The 21129-nt window shown below is 43.0% G+C and overlaps 1 protein-coding gene across 1 annotated transcript in view; it reads right to left on the bottom strand.

Moving 5' to 3' along the window:
* The window catches only part of LOC124775200 (glutamate receptor 1-like), a 91745-nt gene that overhangs the window by 35907 nt on the left and 34709 nt on the right, over positions 1-21129 (bottom strand). The window contains exons 4-6 of the mRNA XM_047250039.1: positions 19171-19381; positions 13133-13344; positions 5387-5574 (exon numbers count right to left, since the gene is read on the bottom strand). Of these exons, the coding sequence (XP_047105995.1) occupies positions 5387-5574; positions 13133-13344; positions 19171-19381 (611 nt within the window). The remainder of the gene's footprint in view (positions 1-5386; positions 5575-13132; positions 13345-19170; positions 19382-21129) is intronic.

Here is a 21129-nt window from a genome sequence, read left to right as displayed (position 1 = left end):
CGGACCGTTATTTGCACCGGGATTCGAACCACCACCCACAACAGAAGCGGGGTGTTATCAAGACGTTAGCGGACAGAGCTAGAAATATTTGTGAACCTGAGTTGCTCGACGCTGAGATGGAACATCTCCACAATGCACTAACGAAGAACGGATATTCGTCCGCCGAAATATAACGTGCGTTGAGGCAGCGACGCAGAAAGCATACTGACGTACAGGCTACTGCAAAATCTAAGGTTTTCCTGCCGTTTGTTAAAAATGTAACGGAAAGAATAGGGAGGATCTTAACGAAGCGGAATATTACCGTAATTTACAAGCCCACCAGGAAGATACAGGAATACCTTAGGCCTGCCAAGGACGCTCGCAAACCATTGGAAAAATCTGGAGTGTATAGGATCCCATGCAGCTGTGGTGATGCTTATGTGGGTACCACCAAAAGAACTGTTGCTAAACGATTGGAAGAGCACAAGGGAAATTGTAGAAGAGGAGAAACGGAACGATCAGCTGTTGTGGAGCATGCTTTCCAGCCAGGGAACCACAATATTCGTTCCGAGGAGACGCAAGTACTAGCGGCCACGAGCGGATACTACGAAAGGCTCTACAGGGAGGCAATCGAAATCGCTAAACACCCAAATAATTTCAACCGAAAGGAGGAGGGCGTCAAATTAAACGGTATATGGATGCCGGTGTTAAAGAAGATGTGCACCACCCGTCCACTACTGGGTGATGGCAACGGCGATCGACGGCGACGGACAGCGGCCAATTGCACTAACGTTTTCAAAACACGTGACGTCACGCCGCGGCGCGGGGGCGCGCGGACACGGAATTTAGCGGCAGTCAGTAGCGAGCCAGTGTGTGTGTTGGATCTTCCATCAATCTACGGACCCCCTTGAAGATGTCTCCCGCAGTCGGAGACGAAACGTTGGGAATCACCACAGAATTCATTAACCGACCACGGCATAACAGCCCGGATAATTATAATGGACATGATATTTCCGGCCGTGAAAGTTTACATTTTTGTATCATGACTCAAGAAACTCATACATTCACGTCTTTTTTCTTTCTTTGTGTCAGTCCTGCTAGTTTAGAATTCCCTATTGATGTTGGTTTAATAAATTATAAGTTAAAAAACATTCGTGACTTCTATCTTGCGGTGAGCTATTTAGGGGCCGACATCTTATGGAGACCTGTCCTCATCATCAATTTCCTAAAGACTCGATGGGAACCAGTCCATTGCCTGATCCTCGTTGAAAGAGAATCTCTGCATACGATCTGCATGACAGTTTGGTTCAAAATCAGTCTTCCGATTTTGCCAATGCGTGTGGCGTCCTCGTTTTATGAGGTAGTAAATAACTTGATTCCAATAAACGAACGACTTTTCTGTATTGGCTTTAGTGCGATTTATGTAGTCGTTGTTTGTCTCCAGATATGAAACATCATCGCTTTACTTGTGGAGGTCGTATGGCAAACTGGTCTAGGATCAGACATAATTGCCCTTCGTTGCTCGATCTACTGAGGCTGCATACTCTACTGACATCATATTGCGCCCAGATTCTTCTTTCTTTCCACGGTCGAAAACCCATACCGCTACGTGGTTGCTGGGACACTTCGTTCATTATGTTCTAGAAGGTGAGGGGAAGATAACATGAACTTCATGCAGTACTTTATCACTGCCTATTGGACACGCTTGCGAATGTCTCAATATCGAGAAGTGTTCGCCAACATGTTGAATATTATATTCCGTCGACAAGGTGTTGGTTAATGTATTTTTTCTGATAAGTGTTTTTCCTTGTTATATATGTTCCCATCTGATTTGTTTCGGCTTGTCCTCTCCTGGTTTCCCTGCTCATTTTGTTTTGTGTATTGACTCAGCTTCGCTCCAGTTCTATTGTAAAATGTGTATACCATAGAAATATAGTTATACATGAGCGTCTACAATCCTTGCAGTCAAATTGAGATTTTTCTTAATTTGCTACTTCGAATATAATCTGGTTTCGTTTTCCCTCTACTTTTGGATTCTATAACAAACTTTAAACATAAATAACTATACAAAATTTAAAAAAATACTAAAACATATAAAAATAATCGTTGATACATATTATGTGAGGTTTGTGGTGGTTTTGTCGGCTATGTTCTTGTTTTTTTCCAACTCTGTTATCCTAATTAATTTTTCCTCCCATTTGCAGCGTATATTACGTGATGATCTGACTATGGTCTACTGAAGTGTCATAATAGTACCAAGTCATTCTGATAATAATGAAAAATAGAGCGCTAATCAGCTACTTCCTGGACTCGCGCGCTGGCCCCTGATCGAATCCGCCCGGCGGTTGAACGACGAAGGCCAGTATGCCAACCAGCCTGGATGTGGTTTTTAGGCGGTTTTCCACCTCCTGGTACGTGAATACCGGGATGGTCCCCACGTTCCGCCTCAGGTACACGACTCGCAGCCATTTGAAAACGTTCGCACCATGTCATGGCTTACACTAGACACAGACAGCTGTGGGTACACTAACTCTGTCCCGGAGGGCGCTGAGTTGCGACAGGAAGGTCACCCCCAACTCCGCCTCGGGCCACCCCCCGACACCAACATCGCCAAATCCATAGCAACAAGGCCAAGCCCGCGTGGAAGCGAGACAAAGGCCCAAAGAAAATGATGATAATGCTACCTTGGAAACAAAACGATACGTAGCGAACTAAACATGGAGCATGTAAGAAGAGAGCACCACAGTAAAAGTTGGAATTCCTGGACTAAATAAGTGTATTAGTATTAAATATCGATCTTAATTTGAGGACAAAAACTCTTGTAGCTGTACATTTGAAGCAGAGCATTGTATGAAAGTGAACCATGGTCAGGAAAAGAAGAGATTCGTGTAGTTTTGTATTCGATACTACAGCCGAATGTTAAAAATTAGTGAAACGTTCTTCTACTAGGGAATGGGGGAACAATATGAAGGACTGGACCCCTTACATTTATCAATCATATCAAAAAATTCCTTTAAACCAACAATATCTTAATCTTGATTACTTTAAGTAATAAGAATAGTAAGTCACAAATTTAGTGAATCTGCTACGAATGACTTTTTATGAACAAGTTCTATCTCATATACAAGAAAATCTTAAAACCATTGACAATTATACGCCCGACGGCTTACATTAAGACACACAATGTTTCTGACTAGCCTTCGGACACTGAAAACTGATGTTCTCAAAAATATTTACCTAAATAACAACATGCCAGAGATGCACCCAGTAAATAGCAGGATGAAGTTAATACAAAGGCACTGGTTTCACACTCAGGAGTCAGTCAATATCACTAAGGCTTACTAAAGTTTCAGACTTCGGCTCCAAGGCCCAGTAACACAATTAGTCAGCGCAAAGTTTTACTAAGAGTAGCACAGCAACAACCTTTCACAACTGTATGTTGCTCTTGAGATAAAGTTTAATAAATGTAATAAATACCCAAGTAAATATAATTAGCGCCAGGATTAATTAGCGAGGAATGACGCCAGGTTGCTCGAAGGCAGAACGAAAACTTAACTTAGAGAAGCCAAGGCGGAAGGCTGCAGTTCGTACAAGACCTACTTCTCGAGCTTCGACCCGGAGTCACCTCCCGCTACCCAGAATTCCACAGCCCCGGTGGCCATAGGTGGAAACGTAACGCGTACTCCAAAACACCAGCTAGCCAGCTGTAACATTTAACAGGCGCACAGAACAGGTCCGCAAGGACAATGTAAGCAACAACAAAACATATTAAATAACTGGTTAAATTATTCACTAATAAAACGGCACACTGCCTTTGCCACGCTACGAATGAGCTACACAGGCAAGGTACAACCAACAGGGCAAATCTTATCAACAACCTTAAGGAGAATCGCCAGCTATTAAGATATATAAAAGAAACTTACAATTACTAGCAAGGCCAGCGGGCACTCCAATCTCAGTCCCAATTAAACTACGTGAACTCATACGCCCCACTGTTCAGTGAGAACCATAACGAGCACAATTCTGAGAATTTCATTATAACTTTACTGGGGCTCACTGGGCTAAGGCTACCAAACACTCGAATACACTTCTTTTGCCCGCATCTCGTGGTCGTGCGGTAGCGTTCTCGCTTCCCACGCCCGGGTTCCCGGGTTCGCTTCCCGGCGGGGTCAGGGATTTTCTCTGCCTCGTGATGGCTGGGTGTTGTGTGCTGTCCTTTGGTTAGTTAGGTTTAATTAGTTCTAAGTTCTAGGGGACTTATGACCACAGCAGTTGAGTCCCATAGTGCTCAGAGCCATTTCAACCATTTTTTTTGAACACTTCTTTTGTTAAAAGTGCAAGATGTTTCAGAACTAGGTTCAAATTTATGTTAGTCATCAAAAATAGATGAATATGTATTAATCAAGTAAGAATCGTGTACAACATTCAACATGAAGACGAACAACTTGAGACTACTATGTCCATTAAAAATAATTGTTAATAAGACAACTTTGTAATTTAGAGATGGAAACAAAAGAACATTTGGAGTAGAAATTAAAATCCATGGAGAAAAAATTAAATTTTTCAGATCGTTGTAATCCTTCAGAGACAACAAAAGACTTGGAAGAGCAGCTGAACGATAAGGACAGTGTGTTGAAAGGAGGGTATAAGATTGATATCAATAGAAGCAAACAAAGATAAGGGATTGTAGTCGAATTAAATAAGGTGATGCTAAAGGAATTATATTAGGAATTGAGACACTTAAAGGAGTGGTTAAGTTATGCTGCTTGGGCAGCAGAATAACTGATGATGGTCGAAGTAGAGGGGATATAAAATGCAGAATGGCAATGGCAAGAAAATTGTTTTTCAAGAAAAGAAGTTTGTTAACAATGAGTATAGATTTAAGTGTCAGGAAGTCTTTTCTGAAAATATTTGTGTAGAATATAGCCACATATAGAAGTGAAACACGGACAATAAACATTTTAGACAAGAGGTGAGTAGAAGCTTTGAAATGTGGTGCTACAGAAAAATGTTGAAGGTTAGATTGGTAGATCACGTAATTAATGTGGAGGTACTGAACAGTATTGGCGAGAAGAGAAATTTGTGGCACAATCTGATTAAAAGAAGGGTTAGGTTGGTAGGACACATTCTGAGAGATCAAGGGATTGTCAATTTAGTGGTGGAGGGACACATGGAGAGTAATAGTGGTATAGGGAGACCAAGAAATGAATACAGTAAGCAGATTCAGAAAGACGTAGGTTACAGTAGTTACTTGGAGACGAAGAGGTTTGCACAGGTAAAATTAGCACGGAGAACTGTATCAAACGAGTCCTCGGACTGAAAATCACAACAACAACAAAAAGATGGATTCTGCTCATGCTCCGTAATATTAACAGTAAGGTGTCAGCAAACGGATCAGAACACTGACCTGTCCTTCCCATGCGTGCATGATTCCTGCTTCGAACAATCTGTCGATGAGTTCATCTAGTTGCTGTATGTACGGCCAGCCCTTTGGCACTGCGAGAACCACGTATTCCCAGTAAATATCCTCGCGCATTGGGCGTAGGTATCTGCTTGCAGCCTCCTCGTCGATGTAGTCACCAATGGTAAAATAACCTGTTACGGTACATCAACCCAAGTGTTATTAATCTTGATTTTGATCTTGCGTAGTCAGTGGTCGTAGTCTAACACAGAAATACATGGAAATATAAATCAAACATTTTACCGGCATAATTTTGTAGAGGCTGACAGCTACGTGTAGTCCATGATGCGAGAAACGACCAGAAAGTAAGTGTACAAGATTTCTATATACTCCCAGACTAATTGTAATTGAGAGAAAATTACAGGAGTGGTTAAGTTATGCTGCTTGGGCAGCAGAATAACTGATGATGGTCGAAGTAGAGGGGATATAAAATGCAGAATGGCAATGGCAAGAAAATTGTTTTTCAAGAAAAGAAGTTTGTTAACAATGAGTATAGATTTAAGTGTCAGGAAGTCTTTTCTGAAAATATTTGTGTAGAATATAGCCACATATAGAAGTGAAACACGGACCATAAACATTTTACACTGATTTTTTCACATAATCGCCATTCCTTTCAATGCATGTGGTGAACCATGGCACATGCTTCTTTATGCACTACTCAAAGAACTCTCCCGCTAGCTCATTTCCCGATTTCAGAACCGCTTTTGCACCTGCTCGACAGTTAGAAATTTAATTCCACTCGTGTTTGCCTTCATGGAGGTCAAGAGATGGTACGCTGTAGGCGCAGTGTCAGGGGAATACGTGTGACTAGGGCTGTTTGAAACATCTCATCCAAATGAGCCCAAGAACACCTTGGTGGCTAGGACTGTGTGAGGACGGACGTTTCATGCCAAAACACACTCCTCTCGTCACCATTCCCCTTATTTTAGTTTGAATGCTTCCTCTGAGATTTTCAGGGTCTCACAATATCATTGTTCATTGATGGAGTAACCATAAGGCAGAACGTCACCAAAATGATTTCTTTTCGGTCCAGAAACAATGTGACCATTATTTTCCTACTAGGAAACATAGTTTTGACTTTTTCGGCAGATGGAGAACTGGTGTGCCGCCACTGTGACGAAAGTGTTTTTCTCTCAGGTGCGTAATGAGCTACCCACGTTTCACCTCCAGTCGCAACAGAGCTCAGAAAAAACTCGACTTCCAATTCAAGTCACTCAACAGACTTTCGGGCGCTATTGGCCCGACCTTTCTTGTGCGAAAAAGCTGTGTTTTGGGACTCATCTTGCACACAGTTTTCGATATCCCATGTTTCTGTGAGTGTCTCGAATAAGAGAGTTAGTCCTGGGAACAACTCACACATTTCGTCCAGTGTCAGTCGGCGGTTTCCTCTATTTTTTGCACCAACACACCATCACAATAGAAGGTCTTCCACTCATCTGTTTATTGTGAACATTTGTTCTTCCCCCACTAAACTTCCTACGACACCTAAATACGCTTGTTCTGTCCAGATCACCTTCACTGTAGACCGTTTTGATTCGCGAAAAATATCGGAAGCTGTTATTCGTTCCGTGAATAGGATTACAGCAGGTGGCTCGCAGTTGGCGGGATTTCCTACCTGCGTCTTCCACGTGACTGGACAGTACGACGTGAGTTTACATTCTACCGTGTTCCTGCGACGATCGCACCGATCAAAATCCCTCCCTCTACCGCTCAGTGTTGCCAAACCTCGAAAAACATAACAAAAAACAACAAAAAAAGAAAACACAGCCTGTCATATTCACAGCACACTTACTGTCTGAAAATGCCTCGTATTAACTTTCCTTACAGTTTCCTTCTTTTGTTCATACTTTTGTATATCTTTTTTACTATCTTTTAGTGTTTCTTGATGGCGGGTTCAAATTGCTGTTAAGCTCTAAAATTAAACAGCAGTGATTACATTTTGCATGATATATGAAGAAAGAGTCATCTGATTGCACTACAGCCGGCCGGAGTGGCCGAGCGGTTCTAGGCGCTACAGTCTGGAACCGCACGCCCGCTGCGTTCGCAGGTTCGAATCCTGCCTCGGGCATGGTTGTGTGTGATGTTCTTAGGTCAGTTAGGTTTAAGTAGTTCTAAGTTTTAGGGGACTGATGGCCACAGCAGTTAAGTCCCATAGTGCTCAGAGCCATTTGAACCATTTGATTGCACTACAGTACAACTTTTACATGAAAGTAGATAAAAATTTTGGACGAATTTAAACTTACGTATCGGAAGTAAACATCACATTGACACGAATTGTGATTAGCTGATTAATATGGTTGCCGATGAAGGTCTCCGTGGAGGAGCTTAGCCGATCACCCTTTTGCTTGCTCGTTTATTACCCACGAAATGGCGTTTTGTTTCCACCGTTTCAACAGGTGCGTCTCCATTCTATGAGGTTTCGGGATTGCGCCGCATCATGCTGACTTCTTGCGACAGTATTGTGGCAAGTAGTTAACATGGTCCGACTGCAATCCCGAAACCTCAGAATATTCAGTACGCCGGGAGAACTTCAAGAATCACAGGTGCTTATCTGCCGCTACACTGCGGCGTGTTTTTTCGTCGAGATTACAGCACAGTGAGCTGCCTCAACGGTGGATAGGTCGGCCATAATGTGCGTACGATTCCCGCACTCTACTTCTACCCTGATATTACAGCATGTCGCTTTCTTTGACGTTTTGTGAAAAACTTCACGTAGTTCCACTTCCAACGACATTAAGCGAAGTGCGGCGTCGTATGGCTGCAGCAGTAAATCTAACTCGAGACGTTACCGCGCGTTATGTAATTACTGCTGTTTGAAATCAGAGCTTAACAGCAGTTTGAATCTGCCATCATAAAACAGTAAAATATAGTAAAATAGATACACAAATGTAAAAAAACGAAAGAAATTCTAAGAAAATTTAATGACAGGTATGTTCAGAATGTAAGTGTGCTGTGACCATGATGGACTACACTTTTTTGTTTTCTTTCTGCTTTTTATTGTGTTTTTTTTCTTTAAGGGTTGGCAACACTGAGTTTGACAACTGTTCAGGTGCCACGTGGCCGGTAAAGGACACACAACGTTTATGGATGGTACATTAAATCCTTAACCCAAGACGTGATTGTAAAATTGCCACAGGGCACTATGTAGGTGCATCCTTGTAAACACGGATCGTTCTTTTGAAAATAACCAAAACTTTATAGTCCTATGTGTAAGTTAATATCCATCTCAACTTCCAACCTTGATCTTGTTGACAATATACTCTTGTGAAACCGCCTAAATCTTTTCGAAACACCCTCTAAGGCATCATTTTCTTTTGATAGCACTTTTGTGTTTCCCAAAAATTCTTCAGTTTTTGCAGATATAAAAGCGGTTGCTACTAAATGAAACTGTTGATCATGTAGCAAAAATGGTTTCTATGGTAATCTGTATTTCGTAAACAAGTAAGCTCATATTACGTCCATATATTGTAATTCCACCTGTTCCGGATATATTTGCATATCATATAACGCAGTCACTCATATACTTCATGCCAGCTAGACAGCTACACTCGTCTAAATACAGTTTAAACTGAGCTTAATTCAATGACTATGACTACGTTTTCTGGTGGATCGTAACAGACTGTTCCTCACGCGGACCATGCAGCCATACTGCAAAGCGTTTACAGTTGGCTGAACGTGACAGTATACCAAAATGCCAAAATTATTCGGTGCACATACGAAACCCTTCAATATATCGATATCTGTGTATGGCGTCCACGCATAGATAGTTTCCCTACAGTGAGATGACTGAATGGTAAGACAGGAGAAAATCTATTTGCTTACCGATCTCTAGACTGTGCCTGAATAATCGATCCAGAAGTAGCTTATATTGTTTGTTACCTTTAGTTCAAGTATTATCTCAGAATTTACTCGCCGTAGCCGGCCGGCGTGGCCGTGCTGTTCTAGGCGCTAGAGTATGGAGCCGCGTGACCGCTACGGTCGCAGGTTCGAATCCTGCCTCGGGCATGGATGTGTGTGATGTCCTTAGGTTAGTTAGGTTTAAGTAGTTGTAAGTTCTAGGGGACTGATGACCACAGCACTTAAGTCCCATAGTGCTCAGAGCCATTTGAACCATTCTTTTACTCGCCGTTGTCGACTAGTTTGTTTTTGCTAATGAACGTGTATGTGTGTTGCACAAAATAAAAAGTAGCTTTGTTCACATCTGTCCAATGTACTTTGTTTTATGAGGTATGCAAGCTACCTTATTTTTTGAGGAATAAAAGCCTTACCCAGATAATTAGTGACGCTCACGACGAATATACATTTTATTTTTTGCGTGATTTGATATGGCATCATTGCAATGGAAGACACTCGCAATCAGACAAGATTATATCCCGGTTTGGGAGGTCTCCCTTTCAGCAAGAGATAAAGTAAGCACAGTGGGAAGAACCGAACACTAAAACAGTTCACAGTACCATGTCGGTTCAGCGAGTACATGCAACTATACCAACTACACTCCGCCGTTTATTTGATCTTTCTCCGATGTCTGGAGGTGATGGAAGGCCTGATTTGAAAATATTGTCTATTCTGTTGAATTCTATTGCGACACTACCGCGCCCAGGAACAAATACGAGTACCAAGTTACTGACAGATCGTTTCACGTGGCCACTGCTTAAAAAGATGCCAGTACCTGAGCACGTTTATTTATTCAATGCCACCAATGCAAAGTGAGATGACCCGAGCAAGCCGAAATCGGGAAACTTGAAGCGTCTACAGCGAGATTCGTCCACCTCCACATCGATCTCGTAGGACCACTTCCACCTGCCATCGGGTATACGTACCGTCTCACAACGCGCCGCAGAGGTCTGATGGGTAAAATCTACACCCAAAACGCCAAACGTGGGCGGCACCCCGCACTATCATAGAATAAGCTACTAATCTGACCACAGTGGGATCGAGCGCCAAAGACAGCTCTGATGTGCCACTGCTGTAGATGAATAGAGGCCTTTCCCTTGGGCATCGCACAGCGTAAAAGTAAGACATAGAAGTATTGGTAGCAGAAACGACATATAGGGAGCCACTACACATTCCTGCAGAATATCTGAATGCACTGCTACCGTCCCCAGCGGAATGGCCATAGCTGGAGCAACAACTCCGAGACCATGTAGCCAAGATCCGACGCCCGCCTGGTTTGCTCCACACGAACACCCTGTTTTCGCCGAAATAGCTTAGGACGATCGCACTGCCATTATCTTCCCCACAGCTCTCATCTAGCCACTCGACACAAAAAGAAAAACATCCGTCCGAACAGGCCATGGAGGTCGGACAGTACCGACCGTCCGCCGTGTCATCCTGAACCCACAGGCATCACTGGATGCGGATATGGAGGGGCATGTGGTCAGCACACCGCTCTCCCGGCCGTACGTCAGCTGCCGAGACCGGAGCCGCAACTTCTCAATCAAGTAGCTTCTCAGTTTACTTCACAAGGGCAGAGTGCACCCCGCTTGCCAACAGCGCACGGCAGACCGGATGGTCACCCATCCAAGTGCTAACCTAGCCCGACAGCTCTTCACTTCTGTGATCTGACGGGAACCGGTGTTACCACTGCGGCAAAGCCGATGCGAACGGCAAGTCAAGTTTAAATTTCCCTGTATTCTGGGTGCTCCGCTCAATAGGAATGGTGGAGCTGTGTGGTAGTAATCGGGCCAGCAATCAACGGTGTTGTGTGTTATGTTTCGTGCAACAGTTACTTTTAAAGCTACTCTAGGTTATCAAGTTATCTGTTTTCTCTTATGAACGAGTATGTCTGATACTAGAAATAAAAATTAATTTTGTACACTTCAGTTCTACGTAGTTTATTTTATGTCGAGCATAAGCCTTAACCCCAACCAGTCCCAGGTTACAAGACAAGCCGTTTTTATCAACTCGTCAGGTGCCCTGATGGTAGCAGCGTGCACTTTGCAATGAGGCATCTGCTTTCTCGTCGTGTTTTGTGACCTGTCGGACTCTGTTCGTAAGCCTTGTCTCTCTCCGAAAGTTTTTTCCGCAACTCGTAGCCTGGAATGGTATTAACATTCCGCATTAGGAATGTGCAACCAACCTAATTAGCGATGGAGGACACTCGAATTCCGTGACTTGGCAGTGTAGTACGACTTAACATCTACGCCGCTCTTATGTCCCCTATGCTACGATTTCCTTTGCAGATGACGAAACACTGTGTCATGCAATCCCCAAACGACCAAAGAAACTTGACAGCACAAAGACCCTGCAAGGGTTTCTATTACGGTTTGTGCTTCCACAAAGTGGCTTTGCTTTCACTTGGTTCTACATTTCTAATGAAAGGAGAAGTAAATCGTGATGTCCATGAAACAACACTGGTTACTATTCTAATGCACTGGTGCTAATATTTTCCTCTTCATCCTGAAAGAGATAAACTCACACTGCTACAAATATCGAGAAATAATTTAAAGTGCCTTCCCTGGTATAAATAGTCAAATAGTCACCAGACTGGTATTTTATCGAACCACTGTCGTCAATTTTCGGAGAACATCAACGCGGCTTTACCAATGTCTTTGAAAAACAACAGAACTCTCATCTTCTCTGACAAACACTTTAATTCAGTACCAGAATGAAATAAACTAGAACATGTAATGGATATTTTCTACCAGCAAGTTTATCCAGGGCCTGTCCTGAAAGATCAAAATTATATCATTATTCACCATGAAAATAACATAAGTTATCCCCCCCACCATCATCACCACTCACTCTTCCACCGCCTCCGTATCCCCGACTCACTACCACAGGGACTGAAACACGAGCTGTCCACATCATCATCAACACTACAAATTCTCCTCCGTTCACCCTCATATCCCCAGGACTGTGCTCCTCTTGTCCTCTACTCTCATTTGCACTGTTCATTTGAACATTGCCCGATGAACAGTACACAAGAATGCTGACCATCATACAGCAAATATGCTGCAGTCGCCAAAACGAATGAGGGCGAAGGTGGTGATACACAGTATTTTCGACTGACAATTAAAAAATGATTGTAGAACCTACGTACGTCTCACACTAATTTAAAGTATTTTCTTCTTATTATATCATTTATTACAACACTTTTGTAACTTGTGTCAGTTGAATAGTATATTGATTGAATAAGAGACAAATAAGTTTCTGAAGGCGTGTAAAACCCCCATTTGCATGTAATGCATTTGTTCTTAGTTTCTAAAGGCGTCTCGAAGTAATTTGTTTTTCACGAGCAGTTACAGACAAAATATGTGTGACTTTAACCTGAGGAATAGGCCTTGAAGACGGACACTGTGAGCAAGTTCTGAGAATGCGATTTTTGTTAGTATTTGAGAGGAGGAGAAAGGCTTCCTTGGTAACATCTAAGACTTTTTTCGGCTTTATGGTAGTAAAATACTAATCCCTTTTAAATAACTCGAAGAAAGATGTCTTGAGATTGACTAAATGCTGATATGCACTTGTTAGTGCTACGGGTACCAGGGAACAAGTTAGAAAGAATCCACATCTTGATAAGACTATTCGGGTGAGGTACGATTTCGGAATTTGCCTCATATACTGAAACATTTATAATTATCTAATTTCAGTAAAGCGACTGCTTTAATTGGAGTCATAGATAAATTTGCTATAACCAGCACATGGTTTGGACAACGTAGCAGCAATAAAAGCAGTGCTAGCGCATTCTAGTACCTCCAGGAAGTCTCTCGATAATGAAGGCCAAATCACGTGTGGTGGTCCTGGACTTCAGAATATCCACTGTAAGCACCCGGTATTGGTTGATGAGGTCCAAATACACCTGCTCAGTACGACCTCTCAGCGAGTTTAGAAACGCAATGTGCGTTTCAGCCCATTCCAAACCACTGTCGCGCAAGTCGACGACGCTGTCGATTGGTGGCTCGTATCTGCGGAGAAAAGGAGATTCATTAGGCTGTTGGCTTGATAAATAGCGAGAACTTTTTGATTCGAAATGATTACTATTTTCAGTGAGGTCGTTGTTTTTATAGCCAGATATAACACTGCTTGTCGGCGAGAAGGAGAACCAAATTGTTGTGCTGTAGCAAAAGGTGACGGAGCGTGCAAGTCAAATGCAGATATTGAGTACGTGGATAGTGTGCAAATTAAAGAAGTAGCAAATCGACATCGAAAGGGATGAGATTCAAACAGCGAGAGGAAGAACAAAAGTACACACAATATACATCCCTCTGACGACATTCGAGGTGTGTCGATGTTTCGACTCGTACAGGACACCCTGCCATGGCTATGATGCTTGTATCGAACCAGTTGACTAAAGTGAGATATATACGCTACCAAGCCATGCATTGTGACATCAAGACAATGCCACTACATGGCAGTAGCGCTGGCCAGCAGGTTCGACTAACTGGGCAGTAAATTGCAGTTCCCACAAGTGCGCATGCTTCAGTTGCAATAATTAGTTCTTCGTTTGCGACGCATTTCGCTTGTATTGAAAAGAATCTTCAAACAATCGAACTATAGGTAAGTAATCATCTCATGAAATGAGGGGTCAAACACATAAGATTACACCCAGGAAAGAATGGACCAAGTGCATGTATAACTCCAAAATACGGAACAATGCTGATGGTCGCCATTTTTAGTTTGTGGAGGTTTATAGTAATGTGGTATCACACCACAAGCCAATAATGGTAATAAAGGAGCACTCTGATATGATAAGATCAAAAGTCAGTTTTCTGAAATACAGATTCTGTCAATAGCATAAAAAAACCGTCATACGGAGACGACGCCTATTAAACACAAAATATGGCCTGTTTACATCTGTCATATATGCTCAACGTTACGTTCCAGCACTACACCATTGACACACATGCACTTGGCCCATTCATTCATGGGTAGAATTTTACGCGTCTCACTCCTCATTTCATGAGATGATTTTTTACCTGTAGCTAAACTCTCTGAAGCTGTCTTTCAGTACAGGTGAAAAGCGTCGCAAATGAAGAACAAATAAATCCATATTTATGGCAACCACTACTGAAATGTATCTATAAGTACGTAAGTAGAACAGAGACGATTGGGGAATAGTTACAGCGACGGGACAAGTAGTAAATGGATAAATCGATTCGCATTAGCGATTCTGAGAAACAAGCAGATTGCTATGGCCATGGAAGGAGCGTGTAGGAAACGGTGAAACCGGTTAGCTATTTGCGTGCTATTGTCGTATCTGTGGAAAATGGTTCCAGAAAGGCGAAGTCTCGAATAAGCCTCATCACACAACTTGCAGGTCGGAGTCTTGGCCGCGGAGAATAGCTGAATAGGAGGCGATCAGTGACAGACTTGTTGACAGATTAAAAAAATGGCTCTGAGCATTATGGGACTTAGCATCTGAGGTCATCAGTCTCACAGAACTTTGAACTACTTAAACCTAACTAGCCTGAGGACATCACATACATCCATGCTCGAAGCAGGATTCGACCCTGCTACCGTAGCGGTCGCGCGGTTCCGGACTGAAGCACCTAGAACCACTCGGCCACATTGGCCGGCTGACGACAGATTACATTTCCAGTGAAGGCGCAAGTGTTTCGGAGCACACCGTTAAGTGCACATTGTTGAACATGGGGCTCCGCTGCAATTGACCCCTCATGTTGATTTGACGATATGGTCGGTTACCGTGGCTGTAGGCTCGGTGCCATCCAGACGGGACCGTGAATCAGTGGAAAACGGTCGGATTGTCAAATGAATTACATTTCTTGTTACATCAACTGCCTGTGACGGTACGCAGACATCCAAGTGAACGGCTGCTAGAAGCATGCAACTTGATGCTATTGTGTCAAAAACTGATATTTTGGGCCCATGGCTGCGTACAAAATATGGGTTGACTCTTACATAGAAGAGAACAGTAACCGGACACTTTTTACAATGCTATTTATTTGATTTAAATAGCACCGTTACCAGTTTCGAACAGACAGCTTCATCTTCAGACGGATTGTTCACGTTTTACATTATTTTTAGCCTTTCGTTTTCCCCAACTGATGAAATTTCCTTTGGGTGACATTATCTATTTAACTGTAATTGTGACTCACAACGACTTTAAGTGATGTACACAAATTACCACTGTTACAGGCCCGTGGGGGGCAGACTTTTCTAATGGAGACATTCACCTGATCTTTCTTGGGACCTGTGGTAGTAATCAGCTTTGGAATACGTGAAAACTATTGCGGACCGACAGTATTCCTAAATCCTTGATGGCTTTCTCGGGTGCGATGACATCTTCCAAAAGACCAGAATGATGTTACACTATGAAACTTCCTGGCAGATTAAAACTGTGTGCCAAACCGAGACTCGAACTCGGCTCCCGAGTTCGAGTCTCGGTCCGGCACACAGTTTTAATCTGCCAGGAAGTTTCATATCAGCGCACACTCCGCTGCAGAGTGAAAATCTCATTCTGGATATTACACTAGTTGGAGAGGAATGATAGTGAAGTAACGGTCTATTGACACACAGTCAACATGGGTTTAGAAAACATCGTTCCTGTGAAACACAACTAGCTCTTTATTCACATGAAGTGTTGGGTGCTACTGACAATGGATTTCAGTTTGATTCCGTATTTATGGATTTCCGGAAGGCTTTTGACACTGTACCACCCAAGCGGCTCGTAGTGAAATTGCGTGCTTACGGAATATTGTCTGTCATGTGACTGGATTTGTGATTTACTGTCAGAGAGGTAACAATTCGTAGTAGTTGACGGAAAGTCATCGAATAAAACAGATGTGATTTCTGGCGTTCCCCAAGGTAGTGTTATAGGCCCTTTGCTGTTCCTTATCTATATACACGATTTGGGAGACAATCTGAGCAGCCATCTTCGGTTACTTGCAGATGACGCTGTCGTTTATCAGATATTAAAGTCATCAGATGTTCAAAACACACTGCAAAACGATTTAGAAAACAATATTTGAATGCTGCAAAAAGTGGCAGCTGACCCTAAATAATGAAAAGTGTTAGGTCATCCACATGAGTGCTAAAAGGAATTGGTTAAACTTAGGATACACGATAAATCATTCTAATCTAAAAGCCGTAAATTCAACTAAATACCTAGGTATTACAATTACGAACACGTAGAAAATGTTGTGGGGAAGGGCTAATGAAAGACTGCGTTTTATTGGCAGGACACTTAGAAAATGTAACAGACCTACTAAGGAGACTGCTTACACTACGCTTGTCCGTCCTCTTTTAGAATACTGCTGAGCGGTGTGGGATCCTTACCAGATAGGACTTACGGAGAACATCAAAAAAGTTCAAAGAAAGGCAGCACGTTTTGCATTATCGCGAAATATGGGAGAGAGTGTCACAGAAATGATAAAGGCTTTGGGCTGGAAATCATTAGAAGAAAGGCGTTTTTCTTTGCGACGAAATCTTTTCACGAAATCCGAATCACCAACTTTCTCCACCGAATGCGAAAATATTTTGTTGACGCCGAACTACATAGGGAGGAACGATTACCAAGATAAAATAAGATAAATTAGAGCTCGTACGGAAAGATATAGGTGTTCATTCTTTCCGCGCGCTATACGAGATTGGAATAATAGAGAATCGTGAAGGTGGTACGATGAAACCTCTGCCAGACACTTGAATGTGATTTGCTGAGTATCCATATAGATGTAGATGTAACGTTGAGGTCTGTGCCACCATATTCCCCTGATCTGAACCAGATGGTACAAATTCGTGGGGCTATCTGGAGCCACGTCCGTACCCACAAAACAGCGCCATGTAATTTATGGGAATTGCGTTTCCTGTGCGTGTTCATATGGAGGGATGTGCCTCAGGAGACCTACTAAAGATCATGGCATCCAGAATTGCTGTTGTATTGGGAATTAATCGTATATAAAAAAGCTATTAAGCTAGCAGTCTTAATTATTTGGCTTATCATAATAATTTATTTTTACAAACATATCAAGAGCTCAAATGGAAACCCAGTTCTAAGCAAAGAAGGGAAATCAGAAAGGTGGAAGGATTATATAGAGGGTGTACACAAGGGCGATGACCTTAAGGACAATATTATAAAAAAGAAAGAGAATGTAGATGAAGATGAAATGGGAGATATGATACTGCTTGACGAGTTTGACAGAGCACTGAAAGACCTAAGTCGAAACAAGCCCCCGGGAGTAGACAACATTCCATTAGAACTACTGACAGCCTTGGGAGAGCCAGGCCTAGCAAAACTCTACCATGTAGTGAGCAAGATGTATGAGACAGGCGAAATACCCTCAGACTTCTAGAAGAATATAATAATTCCAATCCCAAAGAATGCAGATGTTGACAGATGTGAAAATTACCGAACTATCAGTTTAATAAGCCACGGCTGCAAAATACTAACACGAATTATTTACAGACGAATGGAAAAACTGGTAGAAGCCGACCTCGGCGAAGATCAGTTTGGATTCCGTAGAAATGTTGGAATACGTGAGGCAATACTGACCCTACGACTTGTCTTAGAAAACAGATTAAGGAAAGGCAAGCCTACGTTTCTAGCGTCTGTAGACTTAGAGAAAGCATTTGACAATATTGACAGGAATACTCCCTTTCAAATTCTGAAGGTGGCAGGGGTAAAATACAGGGAGCGAAAGGCTATTTACAATTTGTACAGAAACCAGATGGTAGTTATAAGAGTCGAGCGGCATGAAAGGGAAGCAGTGGTTGGGAAGGGAGTGAGACAGGGTTGTAGCCTATCCTCGATGTTATTCAATCTGTATATTGAGCAAGCAGCAAAGGAAACGAAAGAAAAATTCGGAGTAGGTATTAAAATCCATGGAGAAGATATAAAAACTTTGAGGTTCGCCGATGATATTGTAATTATGTCAGTGACAGCAAAGGACCTGGAAGAGCTGCTGAACGGATTGGACAGTGTCTTGAAAGGAGGGTATAAGATGAAAATCAACAAAAGCAAAACGAGGATATCGAATGTAGTCGAATTAAATCGGGTGATTCTGAGGGAATTAGATTAGGAAATGAGACGCTTAAAGTAGTAAAGGAGTTATGCTATTTGGGGATCAAAATAACCGACGATGGTCGAAGTAGAGAGGATATATAATGTAAAGTGGCAATGGCAAGGAAAGCATTTCTGAAGAAGAGAAATTTGTTAACATCGAGTATAGATTTAAGCGTTAGGAAGTCGTTTCTGAAAGTATTTGTATGGAGTGTAGCCATGTATGGAAGTGAAAGGTGGACGACAAATAATTTAGACAAGAAGAGAATAGAAGCTTTCGAAATGTAGTGCTAGAGAAGAATGCTGAAGATTAGATGGGTAGATCACACAACTAATGAGGAGGTATGTAATAGAATTGGAGAGAAGAGAAATTTGTGGCACAACTTGACTAGAAGAGGGGATCGGTTGGTAGGGGTTATTCTGAAGCATCAACAGATCACCAATTTAGTATTGGAGGGCCGCGTGGAGGGTAAAAATCGCAGAGGGAGACCAAGAGATGAACACACTAAGCAGATTCAGAAGGATGTAGGTTGCAATAGACACTGGGGGATGAAGAAGCTTACATGGGATAGAGTAGCATTGAGAGCAGCATCAAACCAGTCTCTGGACTGAAGACCACAACAAAACATTGTAACCGTATATGGGTCCTTATGCAAAGCCAACAGTACACTAGGAGCTACATCTATTTTAGCCTGAAATGCAGCACTTCAGTGCATAGTGCTGGCAACGAATACTCTCTACACACTGCTAGAAATGGCATATTCCTGACCGCTACCGAGGTATGGTGAGCACGGAGGAGAGTCCGCTGCCGTAGCTGGCGGTGACGAGCAGGTAGGCGATCAGCAGCCAGGACAGCACGTGGCGCGTGGGGCCCACGACACGTGTGTGACGCCGCTCCACGTCCGGCGTCTGCAGCACCAGCAGGCCCACCGACCGGAAGAAGCAGTCTTCCACCGTGGCGTATCGCCCGACTGCCCGCCCATCCTCTGCAACAAGCAGATACACTAGCATAAAATGAATTTTACGAACTACTGTAGACGTCCAGATGACGGCAGACACCACCAGCTTACATAACGCAACTGACTATTTTTGTATCTGATTGATAGCTTTCTTTCTTTTAACTTCAAGTTACAATTTTATTGATAATATTTAAAGTATATTCCTAAACAGCATCAGGGAATGGAGAAATGCTGATCACTTGTAGCTTCTCCGCAGGACCAAGTATAGCTAGAGAGTACTGGGATGAGCGACAAGCAAAATGTGGCTTCAGGACGAGAATCTAAGACAGGACACGCAGTCTAAGCCCGGGCGCGCATAATGCGTGAGTGAAGCCCACAGACATAAATAGATAACGCGCTGTCCTCGGTGCATTGGTCTACTGACGTACCTGATGATAACAACTTGTCCAAATATTTTGCACATTAGCCACGTCAACCCGGCCAATAACCCTAAGAAATTTTCATTCGTGATATATGAGAAATTGCCATACAGTTTTAGTTATCATCAGTAGACAGTCAAGCTCTGAAGATTAAATTTGGTGTTGATCTCTTGCTACATAGTTATGCGCGAACGCGATACATTTTTCTCAATGATGGACGGGACATATATTTACTGTAGAAGTCTTCAGTTCAAGGGACGTTCCACCTCGAGAAACATCCTCGTAGCCATTCTGTAAATGCCTACCACACAAAGGTTTCTTCATCCAAGAAAGAAGGAAGACCTCGCTGGGTGCCACGTCGAAAGGATATGGGGAGGAACAAAATTTGATGTGCCAAAGAAACGGCATATGTGACAGTGCCGGAGGGCAGAAACAGCTGCGAGAATGTTGTGGAGCACGGACAACCCGCTGGATAACTTAAACCGTAACGCTTCGTCTCGATGGTCTTCCATAACCATGAAGTGAGATACGGTAGTACGTTCCTGTGACGGTTAGTCCCTTACGATTATTCTCCTCTAAACAAACCCTAGATACTAGAGCTATTCGTAAAGTAAGGCCCGACCGGGCGCGGAATGGAAACCGCACTGAAAATCCGATGATCGGGCACGAAATGAAAGCCACAGTGAAAGTCGGATGAATCTTTGCGCAGATGCGTTGGGCAGTGTCTCTAGTGTGCCCGTCATTCGCATTACGTCGCTCTTTTCAGTTCTGAGCGCGTAGTGAGCACCTAAAGATGCCTAAATAAATAGTGTCTCGCGCCACGTGTGAGCGCCTGGTGAGAGAGTTCACTTGATCTCATGCGGCACACGTGACTATCATGTGTTTCCTTCTTCACGACAATTCTCTTCGTGACTGCTCAGCCGCACTCTGCAGGGTCAGTGAAGATGCGCCTGCAGGGTTTTCGTTGGGAAGTGTTTGATCACTTACAATACAGCCCGTATTTGTCTCCCTCTGAGTTTCATCACTGCCCACATGAACCGCAGGCTATGTGGACAACATTTTGGCACAGACATTGAGCGGTAGACTGGCCTAGAGAAGTGGCGGAAAGCCTAGCCGACCGCCTTCTGTGATGAGGGTGTAGTAAAGTCAGTACAACGTTACGACAGATGTCCAGTTGGAGCGCCGACTTTGAAGAGCGGTAGCTGGAAGTTGTAGCTAACTGTTGCAAATAAAACGTTTTTGATTTTCACAGTGTTCACAGTGTTAGCCCTCGTACATTCAGGGTCGTATACGCAAACAACTTTCCGACTGAAGCTTCTGATGACATAGTGCTACACTACGGTCGTTCGGCTCTCA

Source organism: Schistocerca piceifrons, chromosome 2, assembly GCF_021461385.2.
Source record: "Schistocerca piceifrons isolate TAMUIC-IGC-003096 chromosome 2, iqSchPice1.1, whole genome shotgun sequence".
NCBI lineage: Eukaryota > Metazoa > Arthropoda > Insecta > Orthoptera > Acrididae > Schistocerca > Schistocerca piceifrons.
The sequence above is the reverse complement of the archived record's forward strand: the minus strand, read 5'-3'. Positions and strand labels throughout refer to the sequence as shown.